The following is a 19,831-nucleotide window of genomic DNA, read 5'->3' as shown; positions in this document are numbered from 1 at the left end:
CCTTTGTATGGTTGGCCGTTGGTTCAGCATTGGTGATTACTCCCCGGAGATAGCTCTCTCTGTCTGTGACCTGCCTGGGCCTGTTCCTTCCCAGCTGGTAACCAGTAAAAACTGGCTTGTTTCTTGTCCTTCCCCAGGTTAAATATTTTAGACACGGTGGCTTTTTTTGACAGAGTCCTTCTTTAAGAATTGGACAGCGGGAGATGTTAAAAAGGCAGTGCTGTCTTAGAGAATCACTGGTACCACGGCATACTTAGGCTTATGGCAAGCAGAGAATGGATCCTTAACCCTCCCCGGAGAGAGGCTTTGGAAAGCCTTCATTGACTAGACTGGGAAATTTGCTGGGAGAACAGGAAGACAGGTACAGAAGTTCATGGCGGGGATGGACAGTCGGTAGTCTCTCCAGTCTATAATACAGATTTTTTCCACTATTCACTCTCCTTCTTAGAGGCCATTAAAAAAAAAAAAAAAAAGACAAATAGGGAATCTTTTTTTTTTAATATAAAATATGATTAAGGTTAGGAAGACTTAAAAATAATTGAGGTAAAATTTAGAAACTAAAATTAGATAAGCTAATAAGTCGCTCATTTAAAAACAGGTAGTTTATAGAAAAAGCTAAAAATGAGAATAGAAATAATTTATGTATGAAGAAACTAGACTTACAATCCCAGAAAAAAGATTGAGTTTAAAGAATGATAAAGGGGGGAAAATAGAGAATAAAAATAAATGAACCTAGCTCCTAGATCTTGGTTTCTGATACCATTCTTCAGTAAACAGAACTAGTGCTCCTTGGAGAAATGGCTGATTCTAGAAGCGGTACAGGAGATACACAAGGTGAGCCTGGAGCATCTTCTAGTACCAGAACGTAAGACGATACTAAGAAACAAACAAACAATCCAGAAATCAGATCAAGCAAGAACACAATGATTGAGGTATAGCAGAGGGACACAGGAGCCAATAGAGAGAGCTCCCAATGACCAAAGCTGGAACAGCTTGAGCAAAAAGTCATTGGATTATAACCCAAAGTATAAAACAAATATCCATGTGTTCAGACTGATAGAAATGGATGGTTGAATAAATAAATGGGAGAGAAGAGACAAATCTCCCATGCAGAATAATTCCCAATATATGTAACTACTAAGCCTGGAGCATAACTTCTCACTCCTTTACACATAGTGAACTTCTTCCAAAGAGCTAAGTATGGAAAAGGGGAAAGAGTAACTTTACAGGGGAGGACTCTGCAAACACCACCTCAGCCAGGCTATCAAGGTCAGTTTATAATAAATAAAATTAAAAGTTTACTATAGAAGTAAATGAAATTTTAAAACAGAAACCTCAAAGCTTGCTTAGATTAGATTTAAAATATACTGTACAGAAATTGAGAATGAAGAATGAAAAACTTTTGATTATGAAGGTCCCTTAAGAGGTTCCTGAGGAGATGCTAGGTCCTCAGGGAAACAATCTATAGACATGGGCTTCTTACTTTATGACAGAGAAATTGGGGCCAAGAGCCTGCTACTGCTCTCTTCATCCTTCTCTGAACTTCACATTCTTAGTCCTTTCCCCCTTTCTCTTCTTTTTCATCCTCGCCTCCCACTTGCACCAGTCCTTTTCGGTGGGAGAACCTTCTTAGGTCTTGAATCACACAGGTGACTCTAAATATTCAGAGTTCATGTAATAAATTTTTAACGCACACTGACTGTATGACTGGCATTATGCCAGGTACTGCTCGGAAGGTGAAAAGCAGCCTGATTTTGGAGACAGATTGAAGAGTCTGCTAAGTAATTTTCTGCCATTCTTTTATGTTGTATTCCAAATTGCCAATAAAAATAATGAAATGAGGATATTTCTTATTTTAGGCGCAAATATTCTGCGAGATTCAACAGGCAACGTCAAACTAGGAGATTTTGGGGCCAGCAAACGGCTTCAAACCATCTGTCTTTCGGGGACAGGAATGAAGTCTGTCACAGGCACACCATACTGGATGAGCCCCGAAGTGATTAGTGGAGAAGGCTATGGCAGAAAAGCAGATATCTGGTAGGTTTTGATGGGGGATTTGACCGAAAGCACATGCCTTCTTAACATATTTCCACCCAGGATGGAATTTACTGAGGTAAATTTATTTTTTGTACTTTTGAGATAGGATGTCAGGATTACAGGGATTAATATCATTTTAATTATGTGTGTTTGAGGCTTAATAAGTGACTAAATAAATAGAGCTTTTGAACCTGTCTTCCATTCTTTAGGAAGGATCTCTTTTTTTTTTTTTTTTTAACAGAGGACAACTTATTTTTATTTTTATTTATTTTAATTAATTAATGTATTTATTTTTGGTTGCGTTGGATCTTCTTTGCTATGTGCGGGCTTTCTCTAGCTGTGGCGAGCGGGGGCTACTCTTCGTTGCAGTGCACGGGCTTCTCACTGCGGTGTGGCTTCTCTTGTTGTGGAACATGGGCTCTAGGCACGTGGGCTTCAGTAGGTGTGGCACACGGGCTCAGTAGTTGTGGCGCACGGGCTTAGTTGCTCCACGGCATGTGGGATCTTCCCAGACCAGGGATCGAACCCATGTCCCCTGCATTGGCAGGCGGATTCTTAACCACTGCGCCACCAGGGAAGTCCCAGGAAGGATTTCCTCTTGAGCAAATTTCAGCATTAGAAAGCTATCTTCATTTTATTTCCCTGAAGAACTTTAAAAGTAATTAATCTTCATTATTAGTCTTATAATTCAGTTAACCTTTAATTACTTAATAATTCTAAGTTAGAACATAAAATGGCCATTTCCTACTTCCCACTGAGAAATTTTTTTTTTTATAATTTTAATTACCAATTTTCATTTCTATTAATTATAAGCCTGTCAATGTCATTCTAATTTAAACCAGCAATCCCTCCTTTCTAATGATTTTTTTTAAATTAATTAATTTATTTATTTTTATTTATGGCTGTGTTTGGGTCTTTGTTTCTGTGCGAGGGCTTTCTCTAGTTGTGGCAAGTGGGGGCCACTCTTCATCGCGGTGCGCGGGCCTCTCATTATCGCGGCCTCTCTTGTTGCGGAGCACAGGCTCCAGACGCGCAGGCTCAGTAGTTGTGGCTCACGGGCCTAGTTGCTCCGCGGCATGTGGGATCTTCCCAGACCAGGGCTCGAACCCGTGTCCCCTGCATTGTCAGGCAGATTCTCAACCACTGCGCCACCAGGGAAGCCCCGAGAAATTTTTTTTTAAATTTATTTATTTTTGGTTGCATTGGGTCTTCGCTGCTGCACACGGGCTCTCTCTAGTTGCAGCGAGTGGGGGCCACTCTTCGCTGCAGTGTGCAGGCCTCTCATCGTAGTGGCCTCTCCCGCTGCGGAGCATGGGCTCTAGGTGCACAGGCCCCAGCAGTTGCGGCATTCCGGCTCAGTAGTTGTGGCTCATGGGCTCCAGAGCACAGGCTCAGCAGCTCTGGCGCACGGGCCCAGTTGCTCCGCGGCGTGTGGGATCTTCCCAGACCAGGGCTTGAACCCATGTCCCCTGCATGGCAGGCAGATTCTCAACCACTGCGCCACCAGGGAAGCCCCGAGAAATTTTTTTGAGAGATATGCATTTTAGACACCTAAAGACAAAGAATTTCTAGCGTTTGTATTCTTTGTAAGGTAAAGACAAAAAACAATTATATTCAATGTCAGGTTAGAGAATTATATAAAGCAAAAATTATAAAATGAATAATATTCTTTGCCTAACAAATTTGAGAGCTTAAATTTTAGTTTATTTTCATTGATTTTTATGTTTAAACTACAGGTTTGTTTTTTTTGTTTTTTTTTTTAACTCAAACACAGGCTGCTTAGTTTATTATTTTTTTAAATTTATTTATTTTTGGCTGTGTTGGGTCTTCATTGCTGCACGCGGGCTTTCTCTACTTGCAGTGAGCGGGGGCTACCCTTCGTTGTGGTATGCTGGCTTCTGATTGCAGTGGCTTCTCTTGTTGCGGAACATGGGCTCTCCACGCATGGGCTTCAGTAGTTGTGGTGTGCGGGCTCAGAAGTTGTGGCACATGGGCTTAGTTGCTCTGCGGCACGTGGGATCTTCCCAGACCAGGGCTTGAACCCGTGTCCCCTGCATGGGCAGGTGGATTCTTAACCACTGCACCACCAGGGAAGCCCTGCTTACTTTATTTAACAATGAAAGAGTAATAACAGTAATTTAGTTGTAACAAAGCCATGAACAGAGCAATATAAAAACAAAGCTCAGATTGATTATCTCCTTTAAACAGGAAAAACCACCGTTAGTCTAGTGGTTCTCAAACCTATCCACACGTTTGAGGAATGGAGGGAAGGAGGAGGATTGGTGCTTAAAAACTAGCTATACCCAAAGCCCATATCAGAACAGTTATATGAGGATCTCTCAAGAGTGGGGCCCAGGCAAAGATTTTTGAAGTATTGTCAGGATTGAGAACTACAGGCCTAAAGTAATAAGCAATAAAAACCATGCCTTCAAAGCAATTCAAAAGAAGAAGTTAAAAAAAAGAAATATGGTAAGTTTCTTTCCCCTTATCCTGGGAAAAAGAGGGAAGCACCTATTCATTTCCTCATTATTTTTTTATTCATTTTTGATTGCCCAGAGTTGAGTTTAACAAACCTCAAATATTGGAAGTTATGCAAACATTTTACCCAAATTGAAATTCTCACTACTTTACATTTAGAAAGCTCTTTCAAAACAATACCAGCTTTCAGAAAGAAAAGCACATTTTAAGTTTGCATAGGTGTTTAAACTGTTAAACTAAGAAGAGTCAATAAAATGCACTAGAAAGTATTTCACTAATAACAGTTATTATAAAACAATATTAATTTCAGGTACCACAAATTAACTTTTCTGTGCAGCAAGAGGAATATTTGAGTGTTTCCCATCTGCTTCTACAGCTGTCAGAATTCATTGAAGTCTAGACTGCAAACATAAATTTTTCTTCAAGGCTGCATACATGAAATGCTTCCCCTCTGAGTGCCCTCTGCCCTTGACAAATCCCTGTTGGGAGGTCCAGTAGTGTCTGCAGGCATATTTATCTTTAAAACAGACTTTCCTCATCTGTCAGGTGTGGGAATGATACCACATCAAGTATGGACGTATTTTTTCCTTAAGAATACATAAATTCACTTAAAGATGTCTCCTCAAATTCAGAAAACCCCGTTTCTCCAGCCCTTTCTGTCAGGTCTCCGTGTCAGTCGATCTTAATCGCCTCATGCCTGCCGCGAAGCCTTCTTCTCTCAGGTTGTCTGCATTCGCGCCCTCAGTGTCCGCCCGACGCCAGGAGCGGAGGGGATTCTCCTCCAGTGCCGGGAGGGGGCGCGGGGCGCGGGGCAGGTGTCCCCGCCGTCGGGTGCTGGCCGCGCTGCGGGCCGGGCCCGCCGAAGCCTCGGGCACCCCTGCGTCTTTTTGGCGCTTTGCGGCGGCCCGGGGACCCCGCGGGGCTGCCCGGGTTGCGGCGGCGGCGGCGCCTCGGCAACTCGGAAGTGAGGCGAGGGAGCCGCTGCCGAGGCGTGTGGCCCGCCCGGCTCCGGTCCCGGCCCTGGCCCCCGGCCCTGGCCCCCGGCCCCGGCCCCGGCCCCGGCCCCGGCCCCGGCCCCGGCCCCGGCCCCCGACCCCGACCCCGACCCCGGCCCCAGAGGCTCCGTAGAGCTCAATTTTTACAGCCTTTTAACGAAACTTTACATTTGAAACCAAGCCGTATTTAAATGTATATGGACTCCACGCCTGTTTCTCATTTTGTGGTTAGTTAGCTGACCTCATGATGATACTGTTTGTGTAAGGTCTTTCTTTTATTTCTTCGTAGGAGCGTGGGCTGCACTGTGGTGGAAATGCTAACGGAGAAGCCTCCTTGGGCGGAATTTGAAGCAATGGCTGCCATCTTTAAAATCGCCACTCAGCCAACGAACCCGAAGCTGCCACCCCACGTCTCAGACCACACTCGAGACTTCCTCAAACGGATCTTTGTAGAGGCCAAACTGAGACCTTCCGCTGACGAACTTTTAAGGCACATGTTCGTGCACTATCACTAGCAGCCAGTAGCCTCTGCCGTGCCTCTTCCCGGCTCCCATCTGTTCGTTCACCTTCTCTCTGACTGCACTTTTCTTTTTTATAAAAAAGAGAGATGGGGGAGAAAAAAAAGACAAGAGGGAAAGTGTTTCTCTTGATTCTTGGTTAAATTTGATTAATAATAATAGTATCCTAAAGTTTTTATATTTAATCTTTTTTTCCCTTACAAGAACTTGAAACTTTTTTTTTTTTTAATTTTTATAATGTACTGATGTGGTTCAGAGACATAAAGCACTTTAGTACATAGTCACTCTTTTTAGTACAAAAAGATCATTTGGAATACCTAAAGATTGTAGAGTCTTTCCCTGTGTCACTGACAAGATTGGCAGTGATGGGGAGACATGGAAAACAAGGAGAAGAAAATGATGTATAATTTGTAGTTTTTAGTGATAGTATTTAAAATAGATTCTTGTTTGTGGGGTTGAGCCCTAAACTTGAGTTTAGGATAGGTACTCAGCTTAAAGAATATAGGTTCCTTCTTGTATCTGTATTCTTTAGATCCTAACCTCTGTCTACCAAGCTTTTTGCTCAGTAGGACTCTTGATAGAAAATATGAATCTCTAGGAGGTATGTTTGTTTGTTAATCCTAACCAGTATAATAAGCAAATACACTATAATAGATCCGTGTTACTGGAATCTATAAACCTTGAGGGATAGCTTTCTGCTTAAAAAAAGGAAAGATATTGTTTTATTTTAAAACAGATATGGGAAGTCAATAAGCAAATCCAAATTAAAAGACAAAAGGAGATGGCTCTAATTAAATGTGTAAGCAGTAGAAGAGACCACATTTGCCAGTCAACAGAAATAATGAAAAGAAGAACTAAGTGTTGTTTAGTGTATTTTAAACTGTGTTCTTTACCCGAGGGGGAAAGTCCCAAAAATCAAGGGGAAGGAGAAATAATCAAAATCATGTATACTATATCCTTCTGTTTCTAGCTCCTGATTCCCCATAGATAACATTGTTTAGGAAGTAAGAGTTTAACCTGGAGTAGCCATGTGTTAAAAGCTAGTGTCATGATATGAAACCCTTGTTCTTGTTCTTTGGATCACAGACTACTAAAGCACCTCAAAAAACAGTTAGCATGTAAAACAGTGGTTTTCATAGCTGGGGTGAGGATAGTTTTGCTTGGCATGTGGCAATGCCTGGAAACATTTTTGGTTGTCACAACCAGGAGGATGCTAGAGGCATCTAGTGGTTGGAGGCCAGGGATGCTGCTAAAGAAAGTAAAATATACAAGAACAGCGCGTCCAGCCCCCCGACAAAGAATTATCCTGCCCCAAATGTGAAAAGTGCTGAAGTTGAGAAACCCTGATATACATACCAGCCCCAGTTATAAACGAAAATGGCCGTTTACAAAGCAGGTTCCTTGCAAAAAGTAAGTTTCAGAGAGTGATGTAATGCATAATGAGGGTTTTACAGGAGAAGATACCACTACTTCAAGTCGAGGGTGAAAGGTCTCAACAGACAGCCAGTAACAATCCTTTCCCTTCCAGCTGCATATTGCACCCAAATCAGTAACTTCCATTTTAGACACAAAATGAACTTAAACACGGAGCCTATTGAACTCAGTCATCTGTGTGTATTCTTTCCTCAAAAGTCAATTCATAATTGTGGGAAAAGAAAGGCATATTAAAACAAAGTATTAGCTACTTTATAGGAAGGTTAAAAACTGCCAGGTATTTCTAGTATAAGAGCAAGGACATTAAGCGAACGAGACAGCTGGGAAACTCCCACTATCTCTGATGGGACTTGTGCTACTGGAAAACATGAATGACATCAGTAATTTGGCCACTTGCAATTTTTTTCAACGTATTAAAGCAAATGCTAAGTACTTTATTTTTAAAGGTCTAGAAAATAGTATTCTTCTTGGAGGCCCTAACTGTGATGCCTTTCATGGGATTCATAAGGGACTCAGGTATTTTGTTTTCTGCTAAAAGGTATGCTCGTTTAGGAACTCTTTTAAAATACTTTGTTTCTGAAGTTAAGTAGATCTTGGTTTACTGTATCAAGGTCCTATCTGGCATTCCCTGTAGGAATATTTGAAATTCCATTAGCTAGTCTGAGAAGAAGTCAAAGCACAAATATAGTTGTTAAAGCTTCTCACTTACCCTTACAACGAAAGGAAGCAGCTTGCAAGGAAGAACGTGAATTACTGGCCTCCTCCCCCTGGGAAATCAACTGCCAAATCTTGTGCTATAAACATAGTCCCCAAGGATGTGGATCTATTATAATTTCTTTATCTTTTATGAGTGAAGGCATCTCTTCTACTTGAGCAAGATCATGGTATCTGGACCAGTGGGCTTTTCCTTTGTTTCTTTGTATTGTGTGGTTGTGATTTCCTTTTGGCTCATTTTTGGTCTGTCAGGGTAATCAGCAGTGCAAAATATGAGACAGATGCTCTTTAAAGAGAAATCCTGGGAGACTGTGAAACCCAAAGCAAAATTGTTTGCTTTTTTTTCAGTCTTCTTTTTCTTTTTGAAATGCTATAGAAAATAAAATCACCTGAAAAGAAACTACTACTTTAACACTGCTGCACAAGACCTTTGTTTTATAAGAAAAAATATTATTAGCTATGGAAAAGTATTGTTCTTTATTGTAAAGACTTAAGAATAGACTAATAGTTTACAGAGTTATATAAAAATGTGATGTGAATTTATTTCAGACAAGTTGTAAAGGTACCAAAAACCACAGTAAAAGTTAATATATATAAAAACTACTAGAACAAAAAAGCTTAAAGTGGGGTGAGGTATGAAAGACCAAAATTAAATTTAAAACAGAAAATTTTCACAGGAACCACCTCTATCAGGGGCAGTTAAAATAACACTCCAATTTTTTCTTTCTAATAATGGTATGGATCAACAAATGAAATTTGAACTTTTTAAGATGACTCTAAATGTATTTTGTTTTTTAAATGCACAACTGATTCTTCTATACTGTAATGTTTCTTTGCTGAGGCTGGAAAATGACCAGACTGCTAACTTTGTGCCTTTAAAATGCATTCTGCTTTGATAGTGGCAGACTTTTTGGTGCTGGAGAAGATTCACTAGCAGTCTTGTATGTGCTTTTCAGGAAGTATCTTTCTACTTAGGCCTTGAGAGATTCAAAATGGCATGATTTAGGCTTGGACCAAATATAAGATCTTTTACATTGCAAACAAAGTGTATTGAATAAAAGGGTTGAAAAATATCATAATGACTAATGGAAGTTTTGATGATAATTCTTTAAAATGTATTTAAAAATATACAGACTTTGAAATTTTCAGTATGACTATCTTTAATTTTCCTCATTTACAAAATATGTTTCTAACCTGAAAAATGGTGAAAGACTACTGCCTTAGAAAGTTTTCAAAGGCACAGTCAACCTTACATAATTTATATAAGAGATTGGAATGTTAACGCACAGGCTGAACTATAAAAGAAAAATTAAAACTTATTTCATAGTAAATTGAATTGGCTTTCACTTGAAGGAGTCTTTATCTTATTCCCAGTAGAAGCTACATTAAAAAGAGGAAACTATTTCTTTAGAGTAGCTTTCTTCGCTACTTCAGCTCTTATATATGTCAGGTCTGGTGTGTCGTATCTCTGAGATGGAGTTGTTATAAGATACATGAAGTCGTTGAGAAAATCAAATCTGAATAGTTTATAGGACAACTAAGCTTGGGTGCAAAAGCCAAGATGTTCACCAGATGCAAACTCCTTGGCCCACCGCAGAATTCTTTGTCACTGATTTCATTTGGGACCAATAGCAATATAAAATCACCTGGTGTCAACCAAGTATAGGAATCTATTGATTTTTTTTTTTTAAATGTGGTGAATCCTTTTCATTTGCTTATTCAGTATTGTGGCTTATTATGTCGGGTACTAAATTAACTTATCCTTAAGGAGGTCACAGTCTAGGAGGAAAAATGGGCAGTTACTTATTTTTATGGCATATCCTGAATCTGAAAGTTCAGCAATGATGTTTTAAAATGTTATTTCTTATGAAGTGAGGGAAAGGAATTTTGGGTAACCATTGGCTATTATAAACTAAAATGTCATTAACAACAGCAATTAAAAGTATCCCCAGATTGGAGGGATCCGCGTAGGTCAAGCAGCCTCTCTCTCAGGACTCCCTCTTATAAAACCCAGCCTCTGCTCAAACAGTTCCAGTGATGGGGGGCATTTATTCCATTAGATAGTATTTTTTCCTGCTTTTTCCTTTAAAGAAAAAAATATTTTCTTTTGGTCTAAATTGTTAAAATACCCAAAACATTTGATAGAAATTGAATTCTGTCAACAGTGTTATTTGTACTAAGATCAGGAAAATTTCTTGAGATCTTATTGTTTTATATGAAGTTTGGCCTTAGTTCCAAATGCACTGTTTATATTTATTTGAATTTTAACATTGGTTAAAATGTCAATGGAAAGCAATTTAATTGTTAATTTTTCGTAGTGCCTTTTTCTCTGTATGCCTTAATTTTGTTTTATGTCAATAATAATTCAAGTTACCCACCGAAATGAAGGTTTTTCCAAAATCAGTAGGCTTCAAGAGTTGATTTGGCCTTAGACTGTGTATTGGCCCTTAAACGTTTCTTAACGCCTGCTTCTTCCTCCTACCCTTTTCTACCTCTTTTTTTTTTTTTTAATATGTTAGAAGAGAAACATTAGCATTGTTCTGTGATAGACACATTGCAGTTTTACTAGACACAAATTCCTAAGATAAGGATAGAAAGAGGTATTCTAATTCTAAAGAGACATAGTGAATTGTTTTCCAGGTTGATGACTTGATTTTCAATCACACTGGCGCTATCCAAATTCTTTGTATGTCATGGTTCAGTTATGATTTTCAAAGCAGAACTAGAAAGGTGGCTTTTGTCCTAAAGAGGTCGTTTAAGTGGTTTACAGATGTTAAGGCAATGAGACTTAGGGCAATGAGCAAGAAATCCAGGGATAGCAAATTCTAATCCTTACTTTCTAACTAACATTTTGACTAAAACTCCACCTTACTTTTCTGTGAAGTGTGTGTGCGTGTGTGTGCGTGTGTGTGTGTGTGTGTGTGTGTTTGGAGTTGGGGCAGGGGTGGGAAGGAAGGAAAGGTGTGAATGTCCAGTTAGATTAGCCTCTGTTCTTGGAAGAACAGCTCAAATGTGTGTGACCTACTGATGATGGAATGCCAGCACATTTTCCACAAGTAGCTAGTACAAACGATTGTTTAATAAAGGTATTTATTGTAAATTGCCAAGCTCTTGGTTGCTAAAAGTAGATTAAAATTGAATTTGTATGTGTGTATAATAGCTTATATATAATTCTTAAGTAGAAAGTAATTGGTTTTGCATAGTTCTTCATGAGCTCTTTGGAATAGAAATTCTGCCAGACATTATCAAAACAAGCTTCCTTAGCTTACCAAGTGTTCAAAAGGAAATTTTACCTCTTTTTTGGTTGGCTAGGGAAGGCGTGCTGTGACGCCACTGTTCCTACTTCATAGTCGTCTTTAGCTTTGCTTTAACTTCTGCCACAGTCTGGACAGGATGCTATAATAGGTGTGAAAGTATCAGGGCCAACCATCTCTCTGTACTCACCTTTCAGAGCTGTAGATGGTAGTGAGCTCTCAGGGGAGTCTAGAGAACCTTCTCTAGGTTATAGTGAGAGCAGACATGGTTTCGTTTCAGAAGGTCGAGGGAGGAGTCGTAGCTATCGTAAAGAAAAGAATAAATTTTACCTGTTGCCTGTATACAGTCTCTTATGTAATTCTTCATACTTTTCATAATTGTGCATTTTAATTGACAGTAATGATATTTTTGTTAAAAACAGCAAAGGCATTAAATCAGTGAGTACTATTATTCCCTATGCCTGATGACTTCTTGTTTGTATTTACAATCTGTATTATCAGAATCACTTTAAACCAAAGCTTTTATATTCTCTGCACACACAGCCAAAATGATTAGCACTGTTACTTCTGCCCACCTGTAAGCTAATAGTATAAAAATGATAAAACAGGTACTAGTAGAATTTGTATCTCAATCTGTCCTTCAAGTTAAAGACAGGTGCTCAGTGTTTGCATTTAGACATGCAGGAATTTACTTCAACTATTATGGAACTATATAGACATTACGAGCTTGAGTTTGTACACGTGCCAATCTTATTAATGTCACTTGACCATAAACGCATGTACATTGACATATGATGCCTCAGGTTGGTGGCGTACTTTCTTCCTAATGTCTTAACATTTATGAACTTGTGTTTGACTTGAGGGGCATTTCAGGAAAGCTGTGAAGAAAAGTAGGTTATGGACTTTTTGTGCCATAGACACTTTGGAACGTAAGGACGAGTCTGCTCTCCAGCATACATGCAGAATTTGTCCCCAGGTAGGATTTCTGAGTCCTTCATGCCAGCTGAGAACAGTAAAGTTGGTGACTATACTGAAAAGCACTTTTGTGTTCACTTATTTATGTAACTAACAATTGGTGACTTTAGCATTAGCATTACTTGGAGGGGAGAGATAAGTAACAAAATTACATCCTAACTCTATTAGATACTTAGGCTCCAAAATGGATTTGTCATGTTCTCATTTTTTCCAAAGACTTTTTTCCACCTGGAATATGAAGAGAACTAGTGGAAACATTTGAGCTGGAAAGGTTTATGGGCAAAAAAAAAAGTGGGCCAAACCCTTGCAATATACCCTGTTCAAGTGAAAGTACAGTGTCTAAGGATAAGAATACTTCTTTAAAAACAAACAGTTGTTTTTAATACAATCTTAATTAGTAAGTAAAAGGTTTACATTTTTTCTATTGCTGTTGGTTTTAAAATTTGCTACCCTGCATTCTGAAACATTATAAAAGAGTTAATACCAAAAATACTTTTAATGTCTGACATCTCTTACATTTCACATGGTTCTTTTTATTCAAATATCATTGTAAATAAAAGCAAACTTGGATAAATCTGAGAATAAACTTTTAATTGTTGCAAACTATGATTATCAATTTGTAAATTTACCCTTTGACCTAATGTACATTTTTAAATGTAGCCATTAAATTCTCTGTATTTAATCCATTAGTTTCTCTCTCTAAACGTTTTTAACCTCAGTTGAATGCTGGGCAGTTTATAGTTATGTACAAAGGTGTTCTTTTCCTATCAAGGTTGACTTTTTTGCACATTTTTGGAAATGTTTAATTTGTACACTGATTTACTACTCTGACCAATAATTGTTGATGGGTGTATGAGCATCATGAATGCGTGCATTGAACTACTGTCTGTGTCTCTACGTTTAAACTTCTTTCAAGATGTAGCCGTCAGTAACTGCACTGCTATTACTGACTTAAATGGACTTTCTTGCTTTTACAAAGTATACTTATCTATGGTTCTATCTTTGTTGAAGAACTCAGGAGTTCAACATCACTTTCTGATTTTATGTGTATTCTAAAATCCATGACTAAGTGGAAAGTATGCTTGTAACTCTGTGTATCAGGGGATGTGTGTGTGGAGATGTCTTTTTCTGTCTGTAGGTACATGTATATATCCCAGTAATTTCTTATTTTCACTTCTACATTTTTATGAACTTGTTTTATAAGGGTACTGTTTAGTTAGAATAATTAAATATATATAAAGCTTTCTGAGAGATTATTTACTATATGAATATATTTTCAGCTGGCTGATCAAAAATATTTTTTTAATTTTGTTTTTAACCATTCAAAATGTATTTGTATTTCCACAATTGGATGCAGATTTACTTAGATATCTATCAATTAAAATACTCTTGCAAAGAACAACATTGAATTCTCTCTGAGAATTCTATGAAATGCAAATTAAGAGAAAAAAATAGGTTTTAAGCAGTAGCAAAAACACTGTCCACTAAAACAGTCTTTGAATTCTCAGAACTATGAAAAAATGTGAGAAACTAAATTATTTTGAAGAGATGTCAAGGTTTTTATATCTCCAGTTGCTGTTGGCCTGTCCTACTGTTGTTTTTGAATATTTCCTTTATTCTACCCCAAAGATTTCAACTTTCAGTTTTTTTGTTACTGGGCAAGGTCAGACCTCATTCATAAAACAATATATTGACAAATTCTGATTCTCTGTGATTGACTCTAAATTGGTTTAGAAATGTCCAAACATACATTGTGTCTTTATACCGTACTGTGTATTTTAAGTAACTGGCAGAAAAAGAATTGGGAATTAAATTTCCAATCTGACAATGTTGTTGTGCTTAAGGAAAACCTTGTTTTTAATATGTGGTACCATGTAAAATTACTTAAGTTAGGAATAAAGTCCACTGTTGAAGTTGAATGTCACTAAGCTTATTATGTTACAAGGAGCCGATATGATTAGAAAAACCTACCAGAAGCCAGATACAGTGTGGTGTGTGCCACATTTCATGCACATTTTGACTTTGTGTTCATTCAAAATTGTGCTTGTAAAAATGTATAAAATTTCTGAGTTTTACAGGTTTTATGTACTTGTTTTTTCTTGCTGGTAAATAGCCTTTTTTTTTTTTAATCTAATGTGAAAGAAACCATGTTTATATTTTGTTAGTGATCAATGACTTTGTTTATATGGAAATTTGTATATTGTTGGCACCCATCTTTGTTTAGATTTATCGTGCATGAAGGCCTGCAATAATTAGCACAATGAAAATTGCTTTTTCTTACATGTTAGTTCATTTTTTGAAAGATTGTGGTGCAAAGGCTTACTCTAAGTAACCTTCTGGACTATGGAATGAATATAAATGAATGGCACTTTGAGTGTTAATAAAGCTGATATTTATTTCCACTGTGACTGCTTTGTCCAGATCGGTTCTTGGACACATTGCCCTCACGGTTGTCTTTACTTTGCATGAGCTGATCACTTTGTAGGAGACCAGTAACAGACCAACCTAGAAACACTGCAACTAAATCTTCCCAGGATACAAGTTTATAATGTTCTACCCAACATACTCTGGCATATTTCTCTGGACACTTTGATTACCCAAATCAGAGATCAACGGTGATTAAAAACAGAAAGTCTGTTGTCAGAGGGTAAGGAATGGATGCTCCCACAGTATTGGCGATCATTTAAGTTAATGCCGCATATAGAGCAGGGGTCCCCAACCCCTGGGCCGCAGACCGGTACCGGTCCACGGCCCGTGAGAAACTGGGCCGCACAGCAGGAGGTGAGCAGCGGGTGAGCGAGCGAAGCTTCATCGGAGGCTCCCCATCGCTCACATTACCGCCTGGACCATCCCCCCCGCCCCACTCCCCCGTCCGTGGAAAAATCGTCTTCCATGAAACCGGTCCCTGGTGCCAAAAAGGTTGGGGAACGCTGAAGAGGGCAACTTAGCAATGCAAGTCAACTGCCTCAATCTTGTATATCCTCCGACACAACAGTTTTGTGTGTAGGAATATGATTGCAGATGTGCTAAAATATATCCATAAAAGCCCAAAATTGAGGTTCTACATGTCCAACAAAGTACTACAACTGGGTGGCTTGTAACAAATTTATTGCCTCAGCTCTAGAAGCTATAAGACCAAAATTAAGGTGCCAGCAGGGCTGTGCTCCCTCTGAAACCTGTAGAGGAGTCCTTCCTTGCCTCTTCCTAGCTTCTGGTAGCCCCAGGCATTCCTTGCATGTGGCTGTAACTCCCGTCTCTACCTCCTGTGTTCATGTGGTGGTCTCCCTCTGTGTGTTTCCCTTTTTTAAAATAAGGACACCAGTCATATTGGATCAGGGCCCACCCTACTGACCTCACTGTAACTTGATTACCTCTGTAAAGACTATATTTCCCAGTAAGGCCACATTCTGAGGTACTGGAGATTAGGACTTCAAAATACCTTTTTGTGGGGAACACAAACCCATCACAGTCTGCCCTGTGGCCTCTGAAAATTCATATTTTTCCCAGGTACCGAATACTTCCACCCCAGCCCAACTTCCCCCAAAGTCTTAATCGTTCCAGCGTCAACTCTAAGTCCAGTATCTCATCTAAACCACATCAACTCAGATATCATCATCTAAATTATCCAAATCAATTATGGGTAAGAGGTATGATTCATGCTGGAGCAAAATTCCTTTCCATCTGTGAACCTGTGAAACCAGACTGGTTATCTGCTCCCAAAGCACAGTGGTGGGGCAGGCAGAGAGAGGATAGACACATTCCAGAAGGGAGATGTCAGAAGGAAAAAAGGGACACGAGTCCCAAGCAGGTCTGAAAGCTAGCAGGGCACATTTCATTAGATTTTAAGACTTGAGAAGAATCCTCACTGGCTCCATGCCCTGTCTTAAGGAACCTACTGGGGTAGTTGCACTGCCCCCTCAGAACCAAGAAGGTGGCCCAGAGTCAGCGGACCTGCACCCTGGCCTGTCTCTTCTGGGCCTGTGGTGGCAACAGCAGCCCTGCTGGCATCTGAACTGCCCTCAAATCGTTCTTCCCTTTTCTTCAAGGATAACACGTTTGCAGCCGAAAAGCTCTATCAATCCTTTTCCTGCCTGTAGAATACCTGATGTCTACCAGCCTTTCTTCATTTTGTCCCAGCTCTGTGTCCTTCCAAGTGGTCAGGGTTTCTGCTGATGGTTGATTGGATCCACAAGTCACAAACCTAATCTCTTTAGCAAATGGTTGTCCAGCCACACCCTTGGTGTTTTCTTCAGAGTATCCTTTCTAGTTATTTGTCAAATGGATAGGCTGAGAACTTTCCAAATCTTCAAATTCTGGCTCCTTTTTGCTTAACAATTCCTTCTTCAACTTATCGCTTTCGTCTCACATTTAAACTTAGCAGCAAGGAGAAACCAGGCCACGCCTTCAACCTTTGCTTACAGATCTTCTCAGCTCATCCAAATCTTATCCAGGTTCATCACTTACAAGTTCTCCTTTCCACCCAACAGAAACAGTTCGGCCAAATTCTCTGCCACTTTATAACAAGAATCATCTTTCCTCTAGTTTCCAATAACGTAATGCTCATTTCCATCTGAGCGCTCAGCACAATCGCCTTTAATGTCCATGTTTCTACCACCCATCTCTTCAAGGCACTATAGGCTTCCTCTATCGTGCACTGCAAAATTCTAGCCTCTACCCATTACCTGATTTCAAAGACACGTCCACATTTTGGGGTATTTATTACAGCACTTCCCTTTACCAAAATCTGTACTAGCCTAGGTTCTCAGAGAGGCAGAACTTCCGGGTCACAGTCTGGAGGCGCAATTCCTTTTTCCTTCGGAAACTTCTCTTTGCTCTTAAGGCCTTCAACTGGTTGGTTGGGACCTGCCCACATTATTGAGGGAATTCTGCTTTAGTTAAGTCTACTAATTGCAAATGTTCACTACATCTAAAAAAAAAAAGATCTTAATAGCAACATCTAGACTGTGTTTGACCAAACAACTGCATACCGTAGCCTAGCCAATTGACACATAAAATGAACCGTAACAGGGATTGAGCAAATAAATTGTAGTATATCCGTACAATGGAACTCTTCATCATGTATTATCGACTGAAAGAAAGCAAGTTACACAAGATGTATAGTTTGATCCCACTTTTTGTTTAAAAATAGCTAGAAAAAATATTGAGAGAATATATATGTCACTCAAGTGATGGTTATTACTTTTACTTATCTGTAATTTTAAAACTTTTATGATAAATGTGGGTGTTTTTGTTTTGTACAGAATACTTTCCACCCTCCCAGCTTTACTGAGATATAATTGACATAAAACATTGCATGTAAGTTTCAGACGTACAAAGTGTTGACTTGATACACTTACATATTGCAATACGATAACCACGGTAGCATTATCCATCACATAATTACCATTTCCTTTTTTTGTGATGAGAAGATTAAGATCTAGTCTCTTAGCAACTTTCAAGTATTTATTTATTACAGGTTTTTTTTTAAAAAATGTGGACCATTTTTAAAGTCTTTATTGAATTTGTTACAATATTGCTTCTGTTTTATGTTTTTGGTTTTTTGGCCCTGAGGCATGTGGGATCTTAGCTCCCTGACCAGGGATCCAACCCACCTCACCCCCTGCATTGGAAGGCGAAGTCTTAACCACTGGACCGCCAGGGAAGTCCCCATCTTTCAAGTATTTAATACAGTGTTATTAACTATAATCACCATCCTGTACACTAGATCCCCAGAACTTATTCATTCTAACTGGAAGTTTTACTCTTTGATCAACATCTCTCCATTTCTTCCCACCCCCAACCCCTGGTAACCACCACTCTACTCTCTGTTTCTATGAGTTCAGTTAGATTCTGCATATGAGTAATATCATACAGTATTTGTCACAAATGGCAGGATTTCCTTCTTTCTCATGGCCGCATAATATTCCATTGTATATTTAAACCAAATATTCTTTATCCATTCATCCATTGACAGACACTGAGGTTGTTTCCATACCTTGGCTATAGTGAATAATGCTGCAATAAACATGGGAGTGCAGACATCTACTTGAGACCCTGTTTTTATTTCCTTTGGATATATACCCAGAAGTGGGATTGCTGGATCATATGGTTGTTCTACTTTTTTGAGGAACCTCCATACTGTTCTCCATAGTGACTGTATCAATTTACATTCCCACCAACAGTGTAGGAGGGTTCCCTTTTCTCCACAGCCTCTCCAGCATTTGTTATTTGTAGACTTCTAAAAAAACATTTATTGGAGTATAGTTGATTTACGACATTGTGTTTGTTTCTGCTGTACAACAAAGTGAATCAGTTATACATATACCCACTTTTTAAGATTCTTTTCCCATATAGGTCATTACAGAGTACTGAGTAGAGTTCCCTGTGCTAGACAGTAGGTCCTTGTTAGTTATCTGTTTTACATATAGTAGTGTGTATGTGTCAATCCCAATCTCGCATTTATCCCTCCCCCCCGCCCTTTCCCCCCCTGGTAACCATAAGTTTGTTTTTTTACATTTGCAACTCTATATCTTTTTTGTAAATAAGTTCATTTGTACCCTTTTTTTAGATTCCAAATATAAGCAATATCATATGACATTTGTTTTTCTCTGTCTGACATTTCACTCAGTATGACAGTCTCTAGGTCCATCCATGTTGTTGCAAATGGCATTATTTCATTCTTTTTTATGGCGGAGTAATATTCCATTGTATATATGTACCACATCTTCTTTATCCATTCCTCTCTTGATGGACATTTAGTTGCTTTCATGTCTTGGTTATTGTAAGTAGTGCTGCAATGAACGCTGGGGTGCGTGTATCTTTTTGAATTATGGTTTTCTCTGAATATATGCTCAGGAGTGGGATTGCTGGATGATATGGTAGCTCTATTTTCAGTTTTTAAGGAACCTCCAAACTATTCTCCATAATGGTTGTACAAATATACATTCCCACCAACAGTGCAAGAGGGTTCCCTTTCCTCCACACCCTCTCCAGCATTTATTGTTTGTAGATTTTTTGATGATGGCCATTCTGACTGGTGTGAGGTGATACCCCATTGTAGTTTTGATTTACATTTCTCTAATAATTAGTGGTGTTGAGCATCTTTTCATGTACCTCTCGGCCATCTGTAGATCTTTGAAGAAATGTCTATTTAGATCTTTTGCCCATTTTTTGATTGGGTTATTTGTTTTTTTGATACTGAGCTGCATGAGCTGTTTGTATATTTTGGAGATTAATCCCTTGTTGGCTGATTTCGTTTGCAAATATTTTCTCCCATTCTATGGGTTGTCTTTTCATTTTGCTTACGGTTTCCTTTGCTGTGCAAAGGCTTTTAAGTTTAATTAGGTCCCATTTGTTTATTTTTGTTTCTATTTTCATTACTCTAGAAGGTGGATCCAAAAAGATCTTGCTGCAATTTATGTCAGAA

General features: G+C 39.0%; 1 protein-coding gene across 4 annotated transcripts in view; it reads left to right on the top strand.

Moving 5' to 3' along the window:
• MAP3K2 (mitogen-activated protein kinase kinase kinase 2) overlaps positions 1 to 14,813 on the top strand; it is a 95,206-nt gene extending 80,393 nt beyond the window's left edge. For all 4 annotated transcript variants that reach the window (XM_082396636.1, XM_082396635.1, XM_082396637.1 and 1 more), the window contains 2 exons: positions 1,860 to 2,037; positions 5,800 to 14,813. In XM_082396636.1, coding sequence (XP_082252762.1) covers positions 1,860 to 2,037; positions 5,800 to 6,025 — 404 coding nt within the window. In that variant the 3' untranslated portion in view covers positions 6,026 to 14,813. The remainder of the gene's footprint in view (positions 1 to 1,859; positions 2,038 to 5,799) is intronic.
• Positions 14,814 to 19,831: the final 5,018 nt, after the last annotated feature.

The sequence above is a fragment of the Balaenoptera borealis genome, assembly GCF_965194805.1.
Source record: "Balaenoptera borealis genome assembly, chromosome: 6".
In the NCBI taxonomy this organism is placed as follows: domain Eukaryota; kingdom Metazoa; phylum Chordata; class Mammalia; order Artiodactyla; family Balaenopteridae; genus Balaenoptera; species Balaenoptera borealis.
This window is presented reverse-complemented; position numbering and strand designations above follow the sequence as displayed.